Here is a 22965-nt window from a genome sequence, read left to right as displayed (position 1 = left end):
TTTTAAGATTTTATTTATTTATTTGACAGAGAGAAATTACAGGTACACTGAGAGGCAGGCAGAGAGAGAGAGAAGGAAGCAGGCTCCCTGCTGAGCAGAGAGCCCGATTCGGGACTCGATCCCAGGACCCTGAGATCATGACCTGAGCCGAAGGCAGCGGCTTAACCCACTGAGCCACCCAGGCGCCCCAATAAATAAAATCTTAAAAAAAAAAAGATTTTAAAAAATAACCCACCTGGATAGTTCATGCAATTTGAAAATTGTATTTATTGATGAAAATCTAAAACTTAATACTAAATCTGCTTATTGGATTTTTATTCCTAAAACAAATTTTTCTAGGACTATGAGCATTTATATTTTTATTATGTTTCATCAACAACAAATTTTCAAAAATACTAAGAAGAAAATAATGATCCTGCTTTGAAGTTTAAAAAAAATGCCTTTAAAATATTTTTATAAGAATTCTAAGGGGCGCCTGGGTCGCTCAGTGGGTTAAGTGTCTGTCTTTGGCTCAGGTCATCATCCTAGTTTCCTGGGATTGAGCCATGCTCCCTGCTCAGTGCAGAGTCTGCTTCTGCATTTCCCTTTCCCCCTGCCCCTGTGCGTGCGCTCACTCTCTCAATAAATAAAATCTTACAAAAAAATAATTCCTTTGAGAAGTAAAGCATCTCTTCATTTTAGGATCAGAGATAGTAAATAAAAAGTCAAATATCTTGCCTAGTGCTAGGAGATGGTTTCTTCTATCTGGTATCTTACCTGGGAATAGACAAGAAATAGAATTTTTAAAAATGCTCACAGTACTATTTTCGTGTTAATAATAAAAGTTCACAGTGAGAAGAATTTGAAAAGACTTTACAGATTGACCCTTTGCTTACAATGCTGTTTTTCAGCTGATGATATTCTATCAGTAATATTTATTGTATTGGGTTTTCAACATTGCTATAATTCGAGAGCACTCCTAATGATAGGAAGATACATATAGATGATTTTACATTTAAGTTTCTACTTTTTTTTCAGGTATGACAGCAGTTATCTGTACTTACCCTCTTGACATGGTGAGAGTACGCCTAGCATTCCAGGTGAAAGGGGAACACACTTACACAGGAATTATTCATGCATTCAAAACGATTTATGCAAAGGTATTTCACATTTACTTTTCTCACCTATATTGTGCCCCCCTCTTTTTTATGTAAGCTCCATGTTCAACATGGGGCTTGAACTCTTGACCCCAAGATCAAGAGTCTCAAGCTCCACTGATAATTTGAATGTTACCTAAACTCTTTTGTTTATGGTTATAGATATTAATAATTGTGACACATCTATGTTTCGGGGTGGGGTTCCAAAATAATTTTTTCATTGGAATGTATGCTTTTGTTTTTTGATGTTTTCATACTAAGCACAATGTAATCTTCCTTCTAATTTTTCTTCATTCAAAAGGAAGGAGGTTTCCTTGGATTTTACAGAGGTCTGATGCCCACTATATTAGGAATGGCTCCATATGCAGGTATTTTCAAATTTGCCAGAATCTTGATCTCTTATTCTTTTTTTTTTTTTTTTTTTTTAAAGATTTTATTTATTTATTTGTCAGAGAGAGAGTGAGCGAGAGCGAGCATAGGCAGACAGAGTGGAAGGCAGAGTCAGAGGGAGAAGCAGGCTCCCTGCGGAGCAAAGAGCCCGATGTGGGACTTGATCCCAGGACGCTGGGATCATGACCCGAGCTGAAGGCAGCTGCTTCACCAACCGAGCCACTCAGGCGTCCCTCTCTTATTCTTTTTTAAGAATGATTTTTAAATTTTAGCATTTTGTATTCAAGTCCTTATTCACTCTGGATTTATTTTTTTCTTCCTTGAGGATAATCATTTGATCGAGGACCATTTATTAAATAGCCCCTCCTTTCCCCAGTGATCTGCAGTAGTGGTACTTCTGAACATAATAGGTGCAATTTTATGAATCTTTATATTTGGTAGGACAAGTCCCTTTACCTTTTTTTTTTTTTTTTAAGATCTTATTTATTTGACAGAGAGAGAGAGATCACAAGCAGGCAGAGAGAGAGAGGGAAGCAGGCCCCCCGCCCAGCAAAGAGCCCAGTGGGGGGCTCGATCCCAGGACCCTGAGACCATGATCTGAGCTGAAAGCAGAGGCTTCAACCCACTGAGTCACCCAAGCGCCCCTTTTCTCTCTCTCTCTCTCTTTTTTTTTTTTTTTTAAGATTTTATTTATTTATTTGACAGAGAGAGATCACAAGCAGGCAGAGAGGGAGGCAGAGAGAGAGAGGGAAACCTTTTTTTTTTTAAAGGAAAATAAGAACTATAGATATTCTCTTATTCTATGCACTTTTTAGAATTAGTTTTTGATATGGCACAAAAACCCTTGTTGGGATTTTGAATGAAATTTTATACAGATCTTGCACATTTTTGTTAGATATATTTATAGATACCATATAAGCTGTGTTGTGTCTTTTAGAAAATTGCATTTCAGTTTGTTGTTTGATTTAATTTTATCTGACCCTATAGCTAGCCATTATCCTACTTATTGATATTATAGCCAGCTGCTACATTACTTATAGATGCTTTGGGGTTTCTGTGTGGGAAATTCATATCCTGTACAAATAATACCATTTTTCTTATTTCCATTTTAATCCTTATTTCCTTATTTATTTATGTTTATCTTAGCTTACTATAACAGCTAAGGACCTACAGTATAGCAGTGAACAGAAGTGAAGTTACTGGGCATTTTAGCTCCTTAATGATTTTAAAGGGACTGTTTGTAATACTTCTTTACTTAGCATAATGTTCATATATGGCATAAAGGAAGTTTTGGTAAGAATTTATGTGAATTGATGTTGAATTTTATTAGACATCCTTTCCTATATTTATGAATGTGGTCATACAGTTTTTTCCTTTAATCTGTTAATATGATGAATGGTCATAATAGGTGTTCTAAGATCAACCCAAATTGATTATGAAAAAATGACCTTTTTATGTCCTGTTAAGTTTGTTTATTGTTCTTAGAAGTTTTACATCTGTGTTCCTAAATGAGATTAGCTTGTAATTTTCTTTTTGTAATATCCTTCTGTGGTTTGGGTATCAAAATTATATAGGTCTTACAAATGAGTTGAAGAGAATTTCCTCATTTTCCATCTTCAGGAATAATCTCTAATAAAATGATTAGAATTATCTGTTTTTTGAAAGTTTTTATTGTGGATGATTTTTAAAAAATATTTTATTTATTTATTTTGATAGGCAGAGATCACAAGTAGGCAAAGAGACAGGCAGATAGAGAGGAGGAAGCAGTCTCCCTGCTAAGCAGAGAGCCCAATGCGGGGCTTGAACCCAGGACCCTGAGATCATGACCTAAAGCAGAGGCTTTAACCCACTGAGCCACCCAGGCACTCCTCATTGTGGATGATTCTTAAATACTGGTCTAATTTCTTAAATGGTTGTAGAACCATTCAGATTTTCTATCTTTTGTGGACCATTTTCGGTAATTCGTACCTTTCTTTACCATTTTGAACTTGACCCTTTTGTATTAGTTTCCTTTTTTTTTTTGACTAAAGATTTCCCTTATTTCATATTTTTTTTTACATCTGTTCTATTGTCCTTTTTTCATTTTTATTTGTTTAATCATTTATTAGATTTTTACAAGGAATCAGTTTTGGCTTTTGTTTTCTTCTCTAGTCTACCTTTATTTTCCATTTCATTGATTCTTACTCATTTCTTTTTTTTTTTTTTTTAAAGATTTTATTCATTTATTTGACAGAGAGAGATCACAAGTAGGCAGAGAGGCAGGCAGAGAGAGAGAGGAGGAAGCAGGCTCCCTGCTGAGCAGAGAGCCCGATGTGGGACTCGATCCCAGGACCCTGAGATCATGACCTGAGCCGAAGGCAGCGGCTTAACCCACTGAGCCACCCAGGCACCCGATTCTTACTCATTTCTTAATTATCTCCTTCCTTAGGTTTATTCTTCAGCTGGATGCTTACCTCATTTATTTTCAACCTTTGGGGTTTTTTTTCCCTAATAAAGTCTTTCCCCTGCTAAATCCTACTTCAGCTGTATCCCATGAGTTTATTTTATTCATTGTTTTTACTTAAAATGTGGAAATTTTCAAAATGTTCAAAAGTAGATAATAGTATACTGAGCTACCATGCACCTAGCACCTACCTTCAACAATGATCAACTCACTAACCAATCTTTTTTCACCTATGCCCCTAAATACTCCCTCCACTCTCATCCCAAATTGTTTTAAAGCAAATCCATTTTATTTCATCTACAGTATTTCAGTATTCTGAAATATGCTCTATGCTTTTTTTTTTAAAGATTTTATTTATTTGTATGACACAGAGAGAGAGAAATCACAAGTAGGCAGAGAGGCAGGCAGAAAGAGAGGGGGAAGCAGGCTCTCCACTGAGCAGAGAGCCCGATGTGGGACTCGATCCCAGGACCCTGAGATCATGACCTGAGCCAAAGGCAGAGGCTCAACCCACTGAGCCACCGAGGCGCCCTGTATGCTTTTTCTTTTAAAGCATAACCATACACTTTTGCTTTTCAAACAAAACCATGAGTATTTGCCTAGTATATTTTCAGCTTTTTATTTGCTGCTTTTTCATGTCTTCGTGTTTTAGGTATTCCTTTTGCAATCATTATATAATTGGGTATTTTTAAAAATTTGTACTTGTTTCTATACTCTGCTATTTGATTTCTACCCGTGGGCTTTTCTTTTTATGTTTTTAAAAATTTCTTTCTTGTTTGCTTATTTTCTGAACTCTTACCCACTGTTTTTTTTTTTTTAAAGATTTTATTTATTTATTTGATGGAGAGAGATCACAAGTAGGCAGAGAGGCAGGCAGAGAGAGAGAGGAGGAAGCAGGCTCCCTGCTGAGCAGAGAGCCCGATGCGGGACTCGATCCCATGACCCTGGGATCATGACCTGAGCCGAAGGCAGCGGCTTAACCCACTGAGCCACCCAGGCGCCCTTACCCACTGTTTTGTATAAATTTACTTGCCCCTTTCTATGGTTGTTGGTCTTTAATTATGAGTCTATTACTTGATCTTAATCTCCCAAGTTTCAGACCCAGTGATTCCCTCTTCTGCAGACCCAGTGGCAAGATCCATCTCAATAGCTTTCTGCTATTGGCTTCATTATTTAGAGTTACTTCACCTCTCTCATGGGCCCACAACTCCCTAGTGGGTTCCAGCTTATATTTTTGGAAGGCTGTGGTGCTGGGGTTCTCAAAGACCTTCTCAGCCTTTTTGGAAGTCCAGTAGCAATGACATAGTCATTCAGAGTACCTATATTGCTGTTATGTTGGAAGCAGAACTTTATAATTTTTTGCTCTATTTTCTTCTCTAAGTTTTTTGTTTTTAAAATATTTTTAACCTAATTATATATATATATACATAATTTTGTTTCTTCATTTTTCCCCATTTCCCAAACATTTTTCATATGTTTGAATATTCTTTACAAATGTCATTTTTATTAGTTGTCATATTTCACTGAATACTATTCCACATCATTTAGATATTTCTAATTTTTTAACTTACTTTTAACCTGCAATTAATTTCCTCATTATGAACCTTTTCAGATTTTAGATTGTCTTTAAAATAGACTTCCCAAATATAAAAGTATATGAATATTCTAAAATTATATATCACCAGTTCAAAATACTGTAATAAGAATTTTGTATAAAGAATAAATGTATATATTGAGGTATTCACCTAGACTGAATTTTTGTTAGTGCTCATTTATTAAGCATCAAGAATATTTTAAATATATTTTACAACTTAGTAGATATCAAGTTATCTTGAGTAATGTTTAATTATTAGAATTGCTTGGGGGCGCCTGGGTGGCTCAGTGGGTTAAGCCTCTGCCTTCGGCTCAGGTCATGATCCCAGGGGCTTGGGATCGGAGTCCCGCATTGGGCTCTCTGCTCAGCAGGGAGTCTGCCTCTCCTCATCTCTCTCTCTGTCTGTCTCTCTGCCTATTTGTGATCTCTCTCTCTGTCAAATAAATAAATAAAATCTTTAAAAAAAAAGTTAAAAAAATTATTAGAATTGCTTGAATTCCATTCTTGATTTTGTTAATATAGACTTTAATGGGTCTATTATAAAATCATGTAAATGTTCAGCAAGCACCAAGTACATGTTATTGATAAATTAATATTTATTAGATTTCACATGTCTTGTGATCCAATATGAACATTTCTTTCATGGTTACAACTCTGCCCTGAAGACAAAATTAGATGCTGAGTTAAAATAACAATTCTTTGTCACTCCTGAAGTTTTTTTTATCTTATCACCATCATTGTTAATATTTATATAAGTTGTCATATTTACTTGTAATTATTAGTCATGAATTTTAACTTTCACCCATGTGAAACCTTGGAAACTATTTAATTCTATTAATAAAGTGGCATTTATAACCAACTACTGCCTTTATTCAATAAACTGAAGTATATATTAGTGTATGAAAACCACGGCTATACTTCTTATAGGTGGTTATTTTGTCATCTTTAGGTTATTTATAAATGTTAATTAAACCTTTTTCTTATAGAATAACCCAAACATCAGAAATCAGGAAATGTATAGTTTGTTCCTTAATTGTTTATTATGAAGAATAGTGTCTTTTTATGACTCATGTAATATTAAGCATCATGGTGAATCTATATTTTGTTTTTCAGGTGTTTCATTTTTTACTTTTGGTACCTTAAAGAGTGTTGGGCTTTCCCATGCTCCTACCCTTCTTGGCAGACCTTCAACAGACAATCCTAATGTCTTAGTTTTGAAAACCCACATAAACTTACTTTGTGGTGGTGTTGCTGGAGCAATAGCACAGACAATATCGTAAGTTTCTTCATCATCTTAATTCAGTCTAATCGCAGTTTCAGTCTTGATTTTCAGCATTAGTTAATCATTTTATTTTTTCTAATAGATAATTTAAACACAGGTTCCCTTGCAAAATATAAGCTGTAATCTAATACATTTTTCCAGATGTAGCACTTTAAGCATGTTGTAAATAATAAGGTGCCAAATTGACCAAGTTAATTTGAACCCATCCAGATTCCTGTGCATTCATTTAAAAGAAAGAAAGAGGGGCACTTGGATGGTTCAGTCCATATAGCGTGTGATTCTTGATCTTGAACTTGTAAGTTCGAGTTCCACATTGGGTGTAGAGATTACTTAAAAATAAAAAATTAAATAAAATCCTTAAAAAAATTTTTTTAATGAAAGAAAGATTAAAAAAGCAAGATAGAATTATTAAGTATGGTCATCATACATATTTTCTTATGAATTTGCCTTTTTTTTTTTTTTTAAAGATTTTACTTATTTATTTGACAAAGAGAGGGATCACAAGTAGGCAAAGAGGCAGGCAGAGAGAGAGAGGAGGAAGCAGGCTCCCTGCTGAGCAGAGAGTCCGATGCGGGACTTGATCCCAGGACCCTGAGATCATGACCTGAGCCGAAGGCAGTGGCTTAACCCACTGAGCCACCCAGGCGCCCATGAATTTGCCTTTATGAGTTTCTGAAATCTGAGTTCTGTGTGTGTGTGTGTAAGGAGACACTTCTCTTGCACTAAATCTTGAAGGGTTCTTTTGTGCCAGGCAGTGTACTAGACTTTAGGACTTTTGCTGAAGGCAAAACAAAGTTATTGCTTCAAAAACCCTATATTCTTAAGACAGTGGCAATACAATAGAATTATATCTTAATAGAAGTTGTAGTGGGAATACAGACAAAGGTATTACTATACTGTAATTGGGAAGGTGATTTCTAAGAATTTCCCAGCCCAAGAGAGATTGATTAGATGAGATCAAAGAGGCTGGCACACTAGGAAGCAGGAACTTTTCAGGAACAAGAAGAAAAGCTTTCTGTGACTTGAGGAGTATCGTGAAAAAGAGGAAGTAGTGTCACAAAGACAAAAAAGGGTATCTGGGTGCCTGGGTGGCTCAGTGGGTTAAGCCTCTGCCTTCAGCTTGGGTCATGACTCTGCTCAGCGGGGAGCCTGCTACCCCCCCCCCCCCCCCCCCCGCCTGCCTTTCTGCCTACTTGTGATTTCTCTCTCTCTGTCAAATAAATAAATAAAATCTTAAAAAAAAAAAAGTATCCAATGGTAAGGAAAAATCATAGTAAAATAAGTACCAAAATGTAAGGTGTTTATTAGATTTTACAATGAAAAGATCACCTTTGCAAAAGCAGATTCAGTGTACCTTTGTGTGGAAGCTAATCGTACGAGGTTGAAGGTCAAGAAGAAAAGGTGTATGGTTTACTTTTATAAACCTGACTGTGGAACCTTGCTCATTTTCAGAAAACCTCCAGCTCCCTGATTCTCTTCTTATTTTTACTGCCTTTTTTCTTTACTACTCACTTCCAATTTAGATTCTTAAAATTTGTCCTTTCTTTCCCACTTCTTTTCTTAAACTGTATTCTGTACCTATTGACTCTTACCAAATCCGAAGGCTCCCTTTCGGTTCTTTTGCTTCCTTTCAGTTGTTCTAGTTCTGGGTTTTTGTAACAGTAACCTCTCTGTTATTTTCTTCATTCATATCCTCATCTTGCTACCTATTCATGCTGATTTGTTAAGGCCCAGCCTGACTTTAGTCCTCTGCTCTTCCCATAGACACCTAGAATAGCTCATCTATATTTATGGTTTCAGTGGTCACTTCTGCACAGATAACAAATTCTATTTAAGTCTTTGTTACTGACTCTCCATTACTTCTCTAGCAAGCTCTTGGATGTTTCTACTTGGACTTCTGCCATCAGTGCAAACTCCATAGTCCAGGTTGTACTTTCTTCTCTTCCTCTTGGTGACAATCTTCAGCTTCTAACTTTCTTATTCATTACTGATAACTATTAATCTTCTAGCCCTGGTTATATCTTGAAGTCAATTTTCACATTCCTAGTTATCACTCTGTCTTATTTTTTACTGTAGAGCATTGTCTAATGTGCCTTTTCTTTCTTTCTGTTATTTCCCTTGTTCTACTCCCTGCACTTGGTCTTCTTCCATTCTCTCCTTTCTACTAACCAATTCCTGAATCCTTCAGGTTGAGGTTTTTGTCCCTTAATTCTCATAAAGTTTCTTCCTCTTATTATCCCCTTTAAAAAAATAATTCCTGGAGATGCTATTGAAATACATATGGAGCTTCAGTGACTGGTAATGTTATTTTTTAAACTGTTCAATTAAAAAACATAGTTTCTTTTCAATTATAATAGAATTGTATATAAATGTATATTATTTTTGTTACATATCATTTAGGTATACAGTGCGTACCATGGAAATCTTTGAATAGGAAAGTAGAAAACAGCTTTGTCACACTGGAGAATGTCTTTAAGATTCAATTGACTAATGTTGGGATAATAGTACCTATTTCACGTAGTTGTGAAGATACAATGAGATAATTTACATAAATTGTTCGGCATAGGACCTAACACGAGTGGTCAATATTAGCAAAATAAAAGTAATTTTTAAAAATCACTTGTGGTCCCACTCCTATAAGAAATTACTTTTATAAATTTCATTTCAGGTTTTTTTTTTACATAGCATTTTCTCTGTCTTCTAAATGCAATATGTGTGTTGTTGGTTTTTGTCCTTAAGGAAAAATTTTTGTTGGTCTACTGTATACTGGGGGACTTGCTGAATGCTCATAGAATAGTGGTTCTCATCTGGGGGTGATTTTGCCCCCAGTGGACATTTATTAATGACTGGAGACATTTTGACGGTCATAGCTGGCATGTAGTCGGCAGAGGCCAGGGTTGCACTTGCAGCACAGGACAGACCCCGCACAATTAAGAATTACCCAGCCTAAAATGTTCATAGTGCCAAAGTTGACAAACTGTGTCTTAGCTTCCAGCAATGAAAAATACCCAATTTGAATCTTCAGAAAGTAGCATTTAATTTGGCCTTGAGGAATAAATAGAACACTGTATTGTAATGCTGAGAGAAAAGAATCATCTAAACCAATGGAACCACATAGCAAAAGCAAAACCTTAGGGACTTATATACGGACTCCTGAAACAAAAAAAACATAGGAACACATTCTTTTCTAGGGAAATAATATATAGGGCTTTGTAGTCAATAATTGTTGAGTAGAACACTAAAAATCATTTTTAAGTCCTGCCTTTTTCTTCTAGCTACCCATTTGATGTAACTCGTCGGCGAATGCAGTTAGGAACTGTTCTTCCAGAATTTGAAAAGTGCCTGTAAGTTCTCTGTCATTGTTCATTTTCTTTAGGAAATGTAATGTTTAAAGTGAGTAGGGAAATAGGACTATGGTCTTACTAGTTGTCCAGATATTATTATGAGATAGTGTTGCCAGTAAATATTACAGACATAGTCCAAACAAATTAGATTGAACTAATGAGCCTGGCAGTTCTATATATAATGCTTGTACTTGTTTGGAATGAATTGCTGCTTTATTGTGAATTTTTAGCTTGGTGGGGTTTTTGTTTGTTTGCTTGTTTTTTAAAGATTTTATTTATTTATTTGACAGAGAGATCATAAGTAGGCAGAGAGGAAGGTGGCGGGAAGGGGGAAGCAGGCTCCCTGCTGAGCAGAGAGCCTGATGCGGGGCTCGATCCCGGATCTGAGCCGAAGGCAGAGGCTTTATTTAACCCACTGAGCCACCCAGGCGCCCGTTAAAAATTTTTTATTATATTATTTTCAGCTTGTTTTTATACTTGCCTTCCAAAAGCTATTTAATATGGCATTTTGGTTTCTTTTAAAAATGCTGTTATGGGGTGCCTGGGTGACTAGGAGGTTAAGCCTCTGCCTTTGCTTCAGATCATGATCTCAGGGTCCTAGGGTAGAGCCTTGCATAGGGCTCTCTGCTCAGGAGGGAGCCTGGTTCCCCCTCTTTCTCTGCCTGCCTCTCTACCTGCTTGTGATCTCTCTCTGTATCAAATAAAAAAAATGCTGTTATGGGAGGGTTGGCACCTGGGTGGCTCAGTTGGATAAGCATCTGACTTTGCTCAGGTCATGATGTCAGGGTCCTGGAATTGGGCCCTGTATCCATCCAGGCATGGCACTCAGCAGGGAGTCTGCTTGTCCCTCTGATCCCGCTCATGCTGTATCTCTCTATCAAATAAATAAAATCTTTTTAAAAAATGCTATTATGGTTCCTGAAATTGTCTCTTCATGAGTGGGTATAATGGTTTTGTCATTTAATCATTATCTTTCAGTACCATGTGGGAGACCATGAAGTATGTCTATGGACACCATGGAATTCGAAAAGGATTATATCGTGGTTTATCTCTTAATTACATTCGCTGTGTTCCCTCTCAAGCAGTGGCTTTCACAACATATGAACTTATGAAGCAGTTTTTTCACCTCAACTAATGAAAATCACGTTTTCTTTTTCTTAATGAAATCTCAGAGGGAGAAACAAAATGTTACTTTAATTTTCGGAGGAACATTACTTGAAGGGGGATATTTGCCTTGTCACAGGAACCACTGGTTTTTTAGTACTTGATTTTTTTTTTTATTCGTCACAAATCAGAAGTGCTTACTGTGCTTTTTGATGCCAAATGTTATACCTTAGAACATTGAAAAAAATTCTTAAGCTGATGCTGGCTAATCAGTTAGGTTATTTGAATCTATTTTAAAGTGTTACTTGGAAGTAGAACTAACTTAAAATGGGATTTAAGAGGTTGCCATTAGCTTTATCATGCTTTAATTCCAAGTTTTAATTATAATCATGATTTTCAAAGACTCTACGATTGTTTATTATGATTATAATAAATAGGCTTGGTTATATTGCAGCAGAATGGTGAAAACTGAATTTTTAAGTTATGTAAAACATAGCTTGAGGCGTTGGTGCTTGGCTGGCCCACCCAGAAAAGCATGTAACTCTTAATCTCGGGATCATAAGTTTGAACCCCACTATGTGTGTCGAGATTACTAAAAATAAGAAAATTTAAAAAAAAAACCTTACAAATATGTAGTTTAGATGCCAGCATTGAAGATTATTCTCATTATCTCTTTTCTCATAATTCTGCTCCACTGCATAAAGGGACTGACACTTTTCTCTTTGTTTTTAAATAAAATAAATGTTGTATTTAAAAATTAGCCTTGAAGAAACTCAACAATAAATGAAGAATTTTCAGGTATTGCTCAAATGTTATTACTAGGTACTAGGTACTATGACTGACTTAAATTTGTTTCTAAAAGTCAATGTATTTCCCAAAGGCAGTAATAATAAATACTGAATATCTTTGCTCTCAAAACAGATTAGCATTATAAATTTGTTTTTGTTAGGTGATTTGTTATACACTAGAAAATTTATTTAAGTGGACTGTGAAATATCCATTAATATAAGATGTGTATGTCAAAGAATGTAAGGTATTTTGTCATGATACATCAACTAGTTCTTCCATGTAAAATAATTTTAGTGCAATATAACCTTAAGTAGAAATGTAAGACATGATTTAATTACTATTCTTTATGTTAAAATGGTTTAAAATATAAGAGTTCCATTTACTGTGTTTTGATTACCTTTTATCTTTTATTGTAAGCATGACAATAATGAGAAGGGAACAATTATGGTTCTGTCCTCAGAAGTAGTGATTTGTAGAATTGATGTGATTCTTTTTGATCAATGCAAACTTTTAATTGTTCTAACTTTATAATTTTTCTATTGAGGTAAAATTGACATATAGCAATATATTAGTTTCAGGTACACAATGTAATGATTCAATATTTGTATTTACTGCAAAATAATCATCACAATAAGTCTAGTTACCATCTAATTGATGTATTAGAAAACTAAGTTGAAAGTGTTATTTCTGCCTCAGTTTTAATTTTGTTTGCATAAAAGATTTTTTGTCATAACTTGGTAAAAATTAGATGAACTGGTTTCATTTTCAAAGTCTTTATTTAAAAATGAATATGTATCTTTGTATGATTTGTAAGTGTACCCACAAGTAGAAATACATGTGTTCTTAAAACTATTTTGTATATTTTCATTTCTGGGCTACATTGTAGCTAAATATTGTTATCAAATCTCAAGATAATTTAAATGTATGAAATAAGTATCTCAGTTATGTTATCAATAAAAGAGGACTGCAAATATTTTTTTAAATAAAAATTTGCATTCTATGTCTATTATAGAATACATAGGATATTAAAAATAAATTTTATTTGTATTTTGGCCATTATTTCTCCTTTTTTTTTTTTTTTTAATTATTTATTTATTTGACAGAGAGAGACACAGTACGAGAGGGAACACAAGCAGAGGGAGTGGGAGAGGGAGAAGCAGGCTTCCCGCTGAGCAGGGAGCCCGATGCGGGGCTCGATCCCAGGACCCTGAGATCACGACCCGAGCCGAAGGCAGATGCCTGACCACTGAGCCACCCAGGAACCCCTATTTCTCCTTTTTAACTGTTCACATTATTAAAAAAACTGTTCATTGTCGTGAATAAACAATGAATGTTGGAACACTGAAAAAATAAAATTAAATTAAAAAAAACTATTCACCTCATTGAAGCACAAATGCTAAACATAAGTAGTTAGAATGTAAGAGTATTTAAAATAATGACTATATTTAATATTTATTTGATTTATTTCAGATTGATGACCCAAAGTGTATCTTGCCAGGTTATCTTCCACTGAGGATTGACTGTTTCTGTTTTGATTTCCACTGTTATTCTTCCTGCCTTTTGTGGGAATAGCCCTTTGATCTATAGAATGGGACAGACCACTGTCCCATAGGGATTGATAAGTGAGGTACCACTCCTAGCTCACAAAGGTATGGAGTTAGAAAAGTTAATAGGTATATATAATAATATCTTACCCTCTTTCCCCTCTGGGTATTCAACATCCATTTGTTCGGCACCTGTTGTGTGTCAGGCATTATTAGCATTATGGATAGCTTACCTTGGGAAGTCTGTTAGCTGTACTTTCAGTCTGATTTGGATGTCCAACAGCATCTAACGTCAGGTATTTCTCTAATAGAGTATGTCCTACACTTTATGGTAACTGCTTGTTTACCTATTTCCCCTGAGTTGGTTCTCTCAAGGGTTGAGCTCTGCCTTCATCCCCTACAAGGAGGACAGGGTGAGGCACCATAATGGATGCCCAATGATGTTTATTGAAGAAGGATGGCTCAGCCCATGTTTTTGGAGACTTTATGTTCAGTGGGGAGAAATAAGGCACATGGGAAGAACAATTGAAAAGCCAACCCTGAAATCAAGACCTGAGCTGAAATTAGAGAGTTCGGTACTGAAAGATACAGACAGTGTCTTTCAAAAGTAAGGATGGAAAAATTCTTAACAACATAGCAAATCAGGCATGCAACTCTTGGTTCTGGGGTCATGAGTTGGGCGTAGACATTACTTTTTAAAAAATAAATAAATAAAGTAGGTAACATACTAGCAAATTAAACCCAGTGATACATAAAAAGTTTATTATAGCATAATCAAGTTGAATTTATCCTAGGATTACCAAATGGTTTAATAATCTAAAGTCAATAGTGTGATTTCCAGTAATAACAGCATAAAAGAGAAAATCCTTCGATGGATGCAGGAAAAGTACTTGGAAAATTCACTATGGATTCATTATATAAACCAGTAACATTAGAACAGAAGAGACCTTCCTCAATCTGATAGGGGGCATTTTGTCAGATTACATTTTCCAACAATACATTCCATCTCACCTGCTCTTCTCATGTGTCATTAACACTCATCCCATCAAGAGGTAAGGACTATGTGGGGTACCTGGATGGCTCAGTTGTTAAGCGTCTGCCTTCTGCTCAGGTCATGATCCGGGAGTCCTAGGATCAAGCTCCACATGGGGCTCCCTGCTCAGCGGGAAGTCTGCTTCTCCCTCTCCCACTCCCCCCGCTTGTGTTCCCTCTCTCGCTGTCTCTCTCTCTGTCAAATAAAGAAAAGCTTTTAAAAAGAGTGAGAGAGATGGGCGCCTGGGTGGCTCAGTGGGTTAGGCCGCTGCCTTCGGCTCAGGTCATGATCTCAGGGTCCTGGGATCGAGTCCCGCATCGGGTTCTCTGCTCAGAGGGGAGCCTGCTTCCCTCTCTCTGCCTGCCTTTCCATCTGCTTGTGATTTCTCTCTGTCAAATAAATAAATAAAATCTTTAAAAAAAAAAAAAAAGAGTGAGAGAGAGAGACTATGTTCACCTCTTAAATTTGGCTTGGTGCACCTAGGACTACAGTGGGAGTAAGGCTATGTGACTTTTGAGGTTATGTCACAGTGCTGAGATAGCTTCTTTTGGAATTCTTGCTCCTGGAATCCAGCCACCATGCTATGAGGAAGCCAAGCAGCCTCTGCAGAGAAACTAACAGCCAGCCTCAACTTACCAGCCATTTAAGTAAGCCATCTTCAAATCAGGTTCTTCAGTCCCAGCTGATGGCTTTGTGGAACAGAAACAAGCTTTCCCCAATGAGCTCTGTCCAAATTGAAATTTCACAAACTAAAAAAGATTATTGTTGTTTTAAGACACTAAGTTTGGGAAGTTTGTTTTGTTTTTATGTAGTATTAGATAACTGTAACAGTTACCCATGAAAACCCAATAGCTAGCATCATACTTCATGGTGAAATATTGAATGCTTTCCTCCTAAGAGCAGGTAAGGATACCCAGTGTCACAACTTCTATTTAACCAATGAACATAGGTAAGAAAATGAAATAAAAAGCATAAAGAGCAGAAAGGAAGAAGTAAAACTCCCTCTATTTGTAGATGACATGATTATTTACGTAGAAAGTCTTAATGGACCCATAGCACAATTTCGAGAAATTATAAGTGAATTTATATCTCAGGATATAAAGTAAATGTAAAAATATACATTTTTTAAAAAGATTTTATTTTCATTTTTATTTGCAGCCCCTGCTTCTGTCAAAGATTTTATTTTTAAGTGCTCTCTACATCCAATGTGGGGCTTGAACTCACAACCACAAGATCAAGAGTTGTATGGCCCACCAAGTGAGCCAGCCAGGTGCCCCTAAAAATATATACTTTGATTCACTATCAGGAAGCAATTCGGAAGCAATTTTTTAAAAAGATTTGTTTATTTATTTGACAGAGAGAGACAGTGAGAGAGGGAACATAAGTTCGGGGAGTGGGAGAGAGAAGCAGGCCTCCTGCAGAGCAGGGAGCCTGATGTAGGGCTTGATCCCAGGACCCTGGGATCATGACCTGAGCCGAAGGCAGATGCCCAATGACTGAGCCACCCAGGTGCCCCTGAAAAAAACAATTTAAAAGCAATTTCGTTTAGGGGTACTTGGCTGGTTCAGTCCGTAGAGCCTGCGACTCTTTTTTTTTTTTTTTTTAAACATTTTATTTATGTATTTGACAGAGATCACAAGCAGGCAGAGAGGCAGAGCCTGTAACTCTTGATCCCAACGTGGTGAGTTCAAGTCCCACATTGAGCATAGAGCTTACTTAAAAAAAAAATTCAGCAGGTGCCTGGGTGGCTCAGTGGGTTAAAGCCTCTGCCTTTGGCTCAGGTCATGATTCCAGGGTCCTGGGATCAAGCCCCGTATTGGGCTCTCTGCTCAGCAGGGAGCCTGCTTCCTCCTCTCTCTCTGTCTGCCTCTGCCTACTTGTGATCTCTGTCTGTCAAATAAATAAATAAAACCTAAAAAAAAAAATTCAGGAGTGCCTGACTCCCTCGATTGGTGGAGCATTGAAGTCTTGTGTGGGTTGTGAATTTGAGCCCCACATTGGGTATAGACATTACTTAAAAAAATAAAATCTTTAGGGGCACCTGGGTGGCACAGTCAGTTAGGCATCCGACTCTTGGTTTTGGCTCAGATTGTGATCTCAGGGTCATGAGATCCAGTCCGGCATTGTGCTCCATGCTTAGCTCAGAGTCGGCTTGAGGATTCTCTCTCCCTCTCTCTGCCCCACAAACTCATGCCCTCTCTCTCTCAAATAAGTAAATAAATCTTAAAACAAACAAACAAACAAAAAACGAACAACCTTTAAAGTACCTGGGTAGCTCAATCAGTACAGCATGTGACTCTCGATATTGGGGTTTTAAGTTCAAACCCCATTTGGGGTATAGAGACTACTTTATTTATTTTTTTTTTTTAAAGATTTTATTTATTTATTTGACAGAGAGAGAGATTACAGGTAGGTAGAGAGGCTGGCAGAGAGAGAGAGAGAGAGAGAGAGAGAGAAGCAGGCTCCCCGCCGAGCAGAGAGCCCGATGCGGGACTCGATCCCAGGACCCCGAGATCATGACCCGAGCCGAAGGCAGCGGCTTAAACCACTGAGCCACCCAGGCGCCCCTAGAGACTACTTTAAAAAAAATCTTTAAAAAACAATAAAATCTGTAAGTTAAAAAAAGGAACACAAGAAAAAACAATAAAAAAAAAAAGATTTTATTTATTTATTTGACAGAGATCGCAAGTAGGCAGAGAGGCAGGCAAAGAGAGAGGAGGAAGCAGGCTCCCTGCTGAGCAGAGAGCCTGATGCGGGGCTCGGTCCCAGGACCTCGGGACCATGACCCGAGCAGAAGGCAGAGGCCTTAACCCACTGAGCCACCCAGGTGACCCAACAATTTAATTTATAATACATCAAAAGTATAAAACATTTCAACTTAGTAAAAGATGTGCAAGAGCTCTACACTGACAATTACAAAATGTTGCTAAGAGACATTAAAGATCTGTATAAATGGAGAGATAACCCATCTTTATGAATCAGAAGACTATAGTGTAAAGAAATTAATTTTTCCAAGTTGATGTATAGATCAAATGCAATCTCAATCACAATTCCTGTAGGCTCTTTCAATTATTATTATTTTTTTTAAAGATTTTATGTATTTATTTGAGAGAGAGCGTGAGGCAAAGATAGAGCACGAGCAGGGAGGAGAGGGAGAAGCAGGCTCTCTGGTGAGTAGGCTGCCCCAGGTGGGACTCAATCCCAGGACCCTAGGATCAAGACCTGAATGGCAGACGTTTAACTGACTGAGCCACCCAGGTCCAGTCCCCCAGCCCTCTGAAGGCTCTTTTCTAGAAATTTACAATCCGATTCTAAAATCTGTATAGAAACTCAAACATCTAGAATACCCCAAACAATCTTAAAATAGAACAAAGTCATCACCACCTGACTATATGACTTACTATAAAACTGTAGTAATTATAACATTGAGGAACTAGCATAATGATCAACAAACATCAAAAGAACAGATAGAGAGTGCAGAAACAGACTTGTACTTAAATTGTCATTTGACTTTTTAAGGGTGCCAAAGCAATCCAATGGGGAAGGAAAGCCTTTTCAACAAGTGCTGCTGGAAAAACTGGATATGCACACAGTGGGTAAGGGAAATTCAATCTCTACCTTGTACCACACACATAAATTAATTTGAGATGCATTATGAACCAAAATGAAAAATACAGCAATCAAGCTTCAAGAAGAAAAGAGGAGAATATCTTCATTACTTAGGGGTTAGGAAAGACTCCTTAGGCCACAGGCAGCAAAAAGCATGGAAGAAACATGGACAAATTATACTTCAGAAAGACTTAAACTTCTCTATGTCTAAAGATCTTATTAAGAAGGTGAATAAGTGGGGTGCTTGGCTGGCTCAGTCAGAAAAGCATGTGACTCTTAATCTGGATGTTGTAAGTTTGAGCCCCACATTGGTTGTAGAGATCACTTAAAAATAAAATCTTAAAAAAAAATTGATGAATAAGCATGCCACAGACTGGGAGAAAATCCTTGCAAACTTATGCAACAAAAGTCTTGTATCTAGAATATAAAGAATCTCTGTAACTTAATAATAAAAGAACAATGCAATTTTATTTTAACTTTTTGATTTTTTTAAAAAAGATTTAATTAATTTATTTATTTGACACAGAGAGAGAGAGACTGTGAGAGAGGGAACACAAGCAGGGGGAGTTAGAGAGGGAGAAGCAGGCTTCCAGCTGAGCAGGGAACCCAGTGTGGGGCTGGATCCCAGCACCCTGGGATCATGACCTGGGCTGAAGGCAGAGGCTTAACGACTGAGCCACCCAGGCATCCCTATTTTAACTTTTAAAAAAGATTTTATTTTCAAGTAATCTCTCTACCCAACATGAGACTTGAACTCACAACCATGAGATCAAGAGTCCCATGCTCTACTGAGTAAGTTAGCTAGGCACCCCAAGAACAACGCAATAAAAAAAAAGAATAGATAAAGGATTTGAACAGACATATTATATTGAAAGGTATAGAAATGACTAAACATGCCAGATAGAAAATAGTGTGTATCATATGATTCCATTTATGTGGAGTTCTAGGGTAGACAGATCTAATCTGTAGTGGAAAACAAAGAACAAAAACATACTAGTGGTTACCTCTCTAGCAGGGATGGATGTAGGAATTGCTTGAAAAAGGGCATGAGAGAACTTTCTAGAGTGATGATAACACATTCTTTGTTTAGTAGGGGTTTGAATTAAACTCGTTTGTCAAAATTCATCAACTGGTACACATAAGATCTGTCCATTTTTAAAATGTAAACTTTAAATCTTTACATATAAAACATATTAAATTTAAAAATTTTTAAAAAAATATTGGGAAAAGGGACTGAATTGCAGAGAGCCAAGTGTGGAAACACATTTAAGTGTGCTGAAGTTTTTTACGATAGAGATAATGATTGGATAGTGACCTTGGAGACAGAAAGGCATGAAGAGATTTAAGAAAGTTCTAAAGGCTGAATCTATGGGTCTGCCTAGGGATTGAATGTGGGTGGTAACAGAAGGGAATCAGGAGAACTTCTGGGTTTCTGGCCTTATATTCTGGGTAGATAGTGCTATTACTGGGAAGAATAATGGGTCTGTCGAGAAAATGAAAAATTCCATTTTGGCCATGTTATAATGAAAGACTTCCCCTCCACCCCTAAATATTTCAAAGTGTAGCTATCAAGTATATAGTTGGATTTTTGAATTCAGAGGAAAAGCCCAGTCGATACATACGAATTTGAGAATTGGCAGGATAGAGATGGTATTTAAAGCCATGAGCATAGGTGAAATAACCTAGGGAGCTGGTCGATAGAGAAATTTGTTCAGAACTGACCTCTGAGAATTTTCAGTGTTTAGAGATTGGGCAGAAAATGAAGAGATAGTAAAGGAGACTGAGGAGGGCCTGTGAGGCTGGAGGAAAACAGCTGAATGTGGTATCACAGATAGAAAATCTGTATCTAGGGGCGCCTGGGTGGCTCAGTGGGTTAAAGTCTCTGCCCTCAGCTCAGGTCATGATCCCAGGGTCCTGGGATTGAGCCCCACATAGGTTCTCTGCTCAGCCGGGAGCCTGCTTCCTCCTCTCTCTCTCTGCCTGCCTCTCTGCCTACTTGTGATCATTGTCTGTCAAATAAATAAATAAAATGTTAAAAAAAAAAAAAAGAAAAAAGAAAATCTGTATCTATTCCAGGTGAGCATTTTCCATTTTTTCCCAAGAAGTTTCTCATAATTTTTGTATGAATTAACATAAATGTAAAAGATAACTTTTTAATTGTTTATTTTTTAAAAGTTTTTGTTTGTTTGTTTGTTTTTTATTTTTCAGAGAAAGAGAGACAGACAGAGTTCAAGCAGGGGGAGCAGCAGAGGGAGAAGCAAGCTACCAGATGAGCAAGGAGTCCAATTTGGTACTGAATTCCAGGACCCTGGGATCGTGACCTGATCTGAAGGTAGAGGCTTAAGGGCCGAGCCACCCAGTCATTCTTAAACAACTTTTTTTTTAAAGTCTTTTCTTTTCTTTCTTTCTTTCTTTTTCTTTTTCTTTCTTTTTTTTTTTTTAAGATTTACTTGTTTTAGAGAGAGTGTGAGCACCAGCACAAGCTGGGAAGGGGGAGAAGGAGAGAAGCAGACTCTTCTTCCCTGAGTGCTGGGTCCCAGGACCCTGAGATCATGATGTTAGCCAAAATCAAGAGCTGGTCACTCAACTGCCTGAGTCACCCAGGCGCCTGCTCCAAAAGATAACTTTTGATAAAGATTATTTTAAAATTGGATGATGGGAGGGGCACCTGGGTGGCTCAGTGGGTTGGGCCTCTGCGTTTGGCTCAGGTCATGGTCTCAGGGTCCTGGCATCGAGTCCCGCATCGGGCTCTCTGCTCAGCAGGGAGCCTGCTTCCTCCTTTCTCTCTGCCTGCCTCTCTGCCTACTCGTGATCTCTCTCTCTGTGTCAAATAAATAAATAAAATCTTTAAAAAAAAATAATTTTGGATGATGGGGGATACCTGGGTGGCTCAGTTGGTTAAGCATCTGCCTTCGGCTTGGGTCATAATCCCAGGGTCCTGGGATCAAGTCCCATATCAACCTCCTTGCTCAGTGGGGAACACGCTGCTCCCCCTGCTTGTGCTCTCTCTCTCTCTTTCTGTCAATTAATAAAAATCTTTAAAAATAACAATAAATAAATAAAATTGTATAATGGGGGCACCTATCTGGCTCAATCAGACAAGCATGTGAATTTTGACATTGGAGTTATGAGTTTGAGACTCATGCTGGGTTTAGAGATTCCTTAAAAGATAAAATCTTCTGGGGAGGGTGTTGGGAGGCATGGGGTGGCTGGGTGGTGGATATTAGAGGGTATGAGAAAAAATAATTTAAAAAATAAAGTCTTCTAAAAATTGTTATTTTTAGAAGATTTTATTTATTTACTTGAGAGAGAGCAAGAGCCAGAGAGAGAGAGAGCATGAGTGGGGTGAAGGGCAGAGAGAGAAGCAGAATACCCGGTGAGCAGGGAGCCTGTTATAGCACCCGATTCCGGGACTCCAGGATCATGACTTGAGCTGAAAGCAGACTCTTAACCGACTGAGCCACCGAGGTGCCCCCAAATCTTAAAAAACTGTGATAAAATAAAATTGGATGATAGCTTTATGAGGTGATTATTTTATTATTTTTAACACATTATATTCAGAAATATTCCCTAGTATATTATTTTTTTGAAGATTTTTTTGGGGGGTAGGGAAGCCTGGGTGGCTCAGTCAATTAAGCCTCTGCAGGGAGAAGCAGGGAGCCAGCTTTTCCCTTTGTCTTCTGTTCCCCCTACTTACGCTCTCTCTGACAAATAAATAAAACTCTTTAAAAATTTTTTTAAAAAGGATTTTATTTATTTGAGAGAGAATGAGAGAGAACAAGTAGGCAGAGAGGCAGGCAGAGGAAGAGGAGAAGCAGCTTTGCTGAGCAAGGAGCTCTGATCCAGGGCTCCATCCCAGGACCTGGGACCATGACCCCAGCCTAAAGCAGAGGCTTAACGGACTGAGCCACCCAAATGCCCCTTAAAAACTTTTCAAAGTTAAACTAATATCTAAACCCAATGATGTCATAGATGAAGAAGCAATGCCCTTGAGAAGGAGTACAAGGAGGGTGGTTCATTGATCAGTATGGACTTTGTCTACTGTTGAAAAATGTGGAAATAGGTTATAAGACAAGTACAGATATTAGTACTTTTATAGATTTAGTTGTGTCTTAATGAAGAAGTTCTTATCTGACAGCTTCTATTTTCTCAATGAGTTTTCCACATTAAAAAAAAAAAAAAAAAAGAGGAGGAGGAGGGGCTCCTGGGTGGTCTCAAAATTCAGCCCCACCTGGGGCTCCTCTATCTATTTTCCCTCTGCTCTTCCCCCTGCTCATGCTGCCATAAGCTCTTTCTCCTTATAAAATAAATCAACCTTAAACCAGAAGAGGGGCGCCTGGGTGGCTCAGTGGGTTAAGCCTCTGCCTTCAGCTCAGGTCATGATCTCAGGGTCCATGAATGGAGCCCCGCATTGGGCTCTCTGCTAGGCAGGGAGTCTTCTATCCCTCGCCCCACCTGCCTCTCTGCCTACTTGTTAATCTCTGTCAAATAAATAAATAAATAAAATCTTTAAACAAAACAAAACAAAACCAACAAAGACAGGGGCACCTGGATGGCCAGTTGGTTAAGTCTCTGCCTGCCTTCCACTCAGGTCAAGATCCCAGGCTCCTGAGATCCAGCTTGCCTGGGGCTCCCTACTCAGCCCGGAGTCCGCTTCTCCCTGCTCGCCCCCCCCCCCCCCCCCCCCCCCCCCCCCC

General features: G+C 37.7%; 1 protein-coding gene across 1 annotated transcript in view; it reads left to right on the top strand.

The window, feature by feature from the left end:
• Positions 1–13138, top strand: part of SLC25A16 (solute carrier family 25 member 16) — a 48495-nt gene extending 35357 nt beyond the window's left edge. The window contains exons 5-9 of the mRNA XM_059397559.1: positions 1018–1139; positions 1438–1504; positions 6677–6839; positions 10121–10189; positions 11168–13138. Coding sequence (XP_059253542.1) covers positions 1018–1139; positions 1438–1504; positions 6677–6839; positions 10121–10189; positions 11168–11324 — 578 coding nt within the window. The 3' untranslated portion in view covers positions 11325–13138. The remainder of the gene's footprint in view (positions 1–1017; positions 1140–1437; positions 1505–6676; positions 6840–10120; positions 10190–11167) is intronic.
• The last annotated feature ends 9827 nt before the right edge of the window (positions 13139–22965 follow it).

The sequence above is a fragment of the Mustela nigripes genome, chromosome 4 (genome assembly GCF_022355385.1).
Source record: "Mustela nigripes isolate SB6536 chromosome 4, MUSNIG.SB6536, whole genome shotgun sequence".
Classification (NCBI taxonomy): Eukaryota; Metazoa; Chordata; class Mammalia; order Carnivora; family Mustelidae; genus Mustela; species Mustela nigripes.
This window is presented reverse-complemented; position numbering and strand designations above follow the sequence as displayed.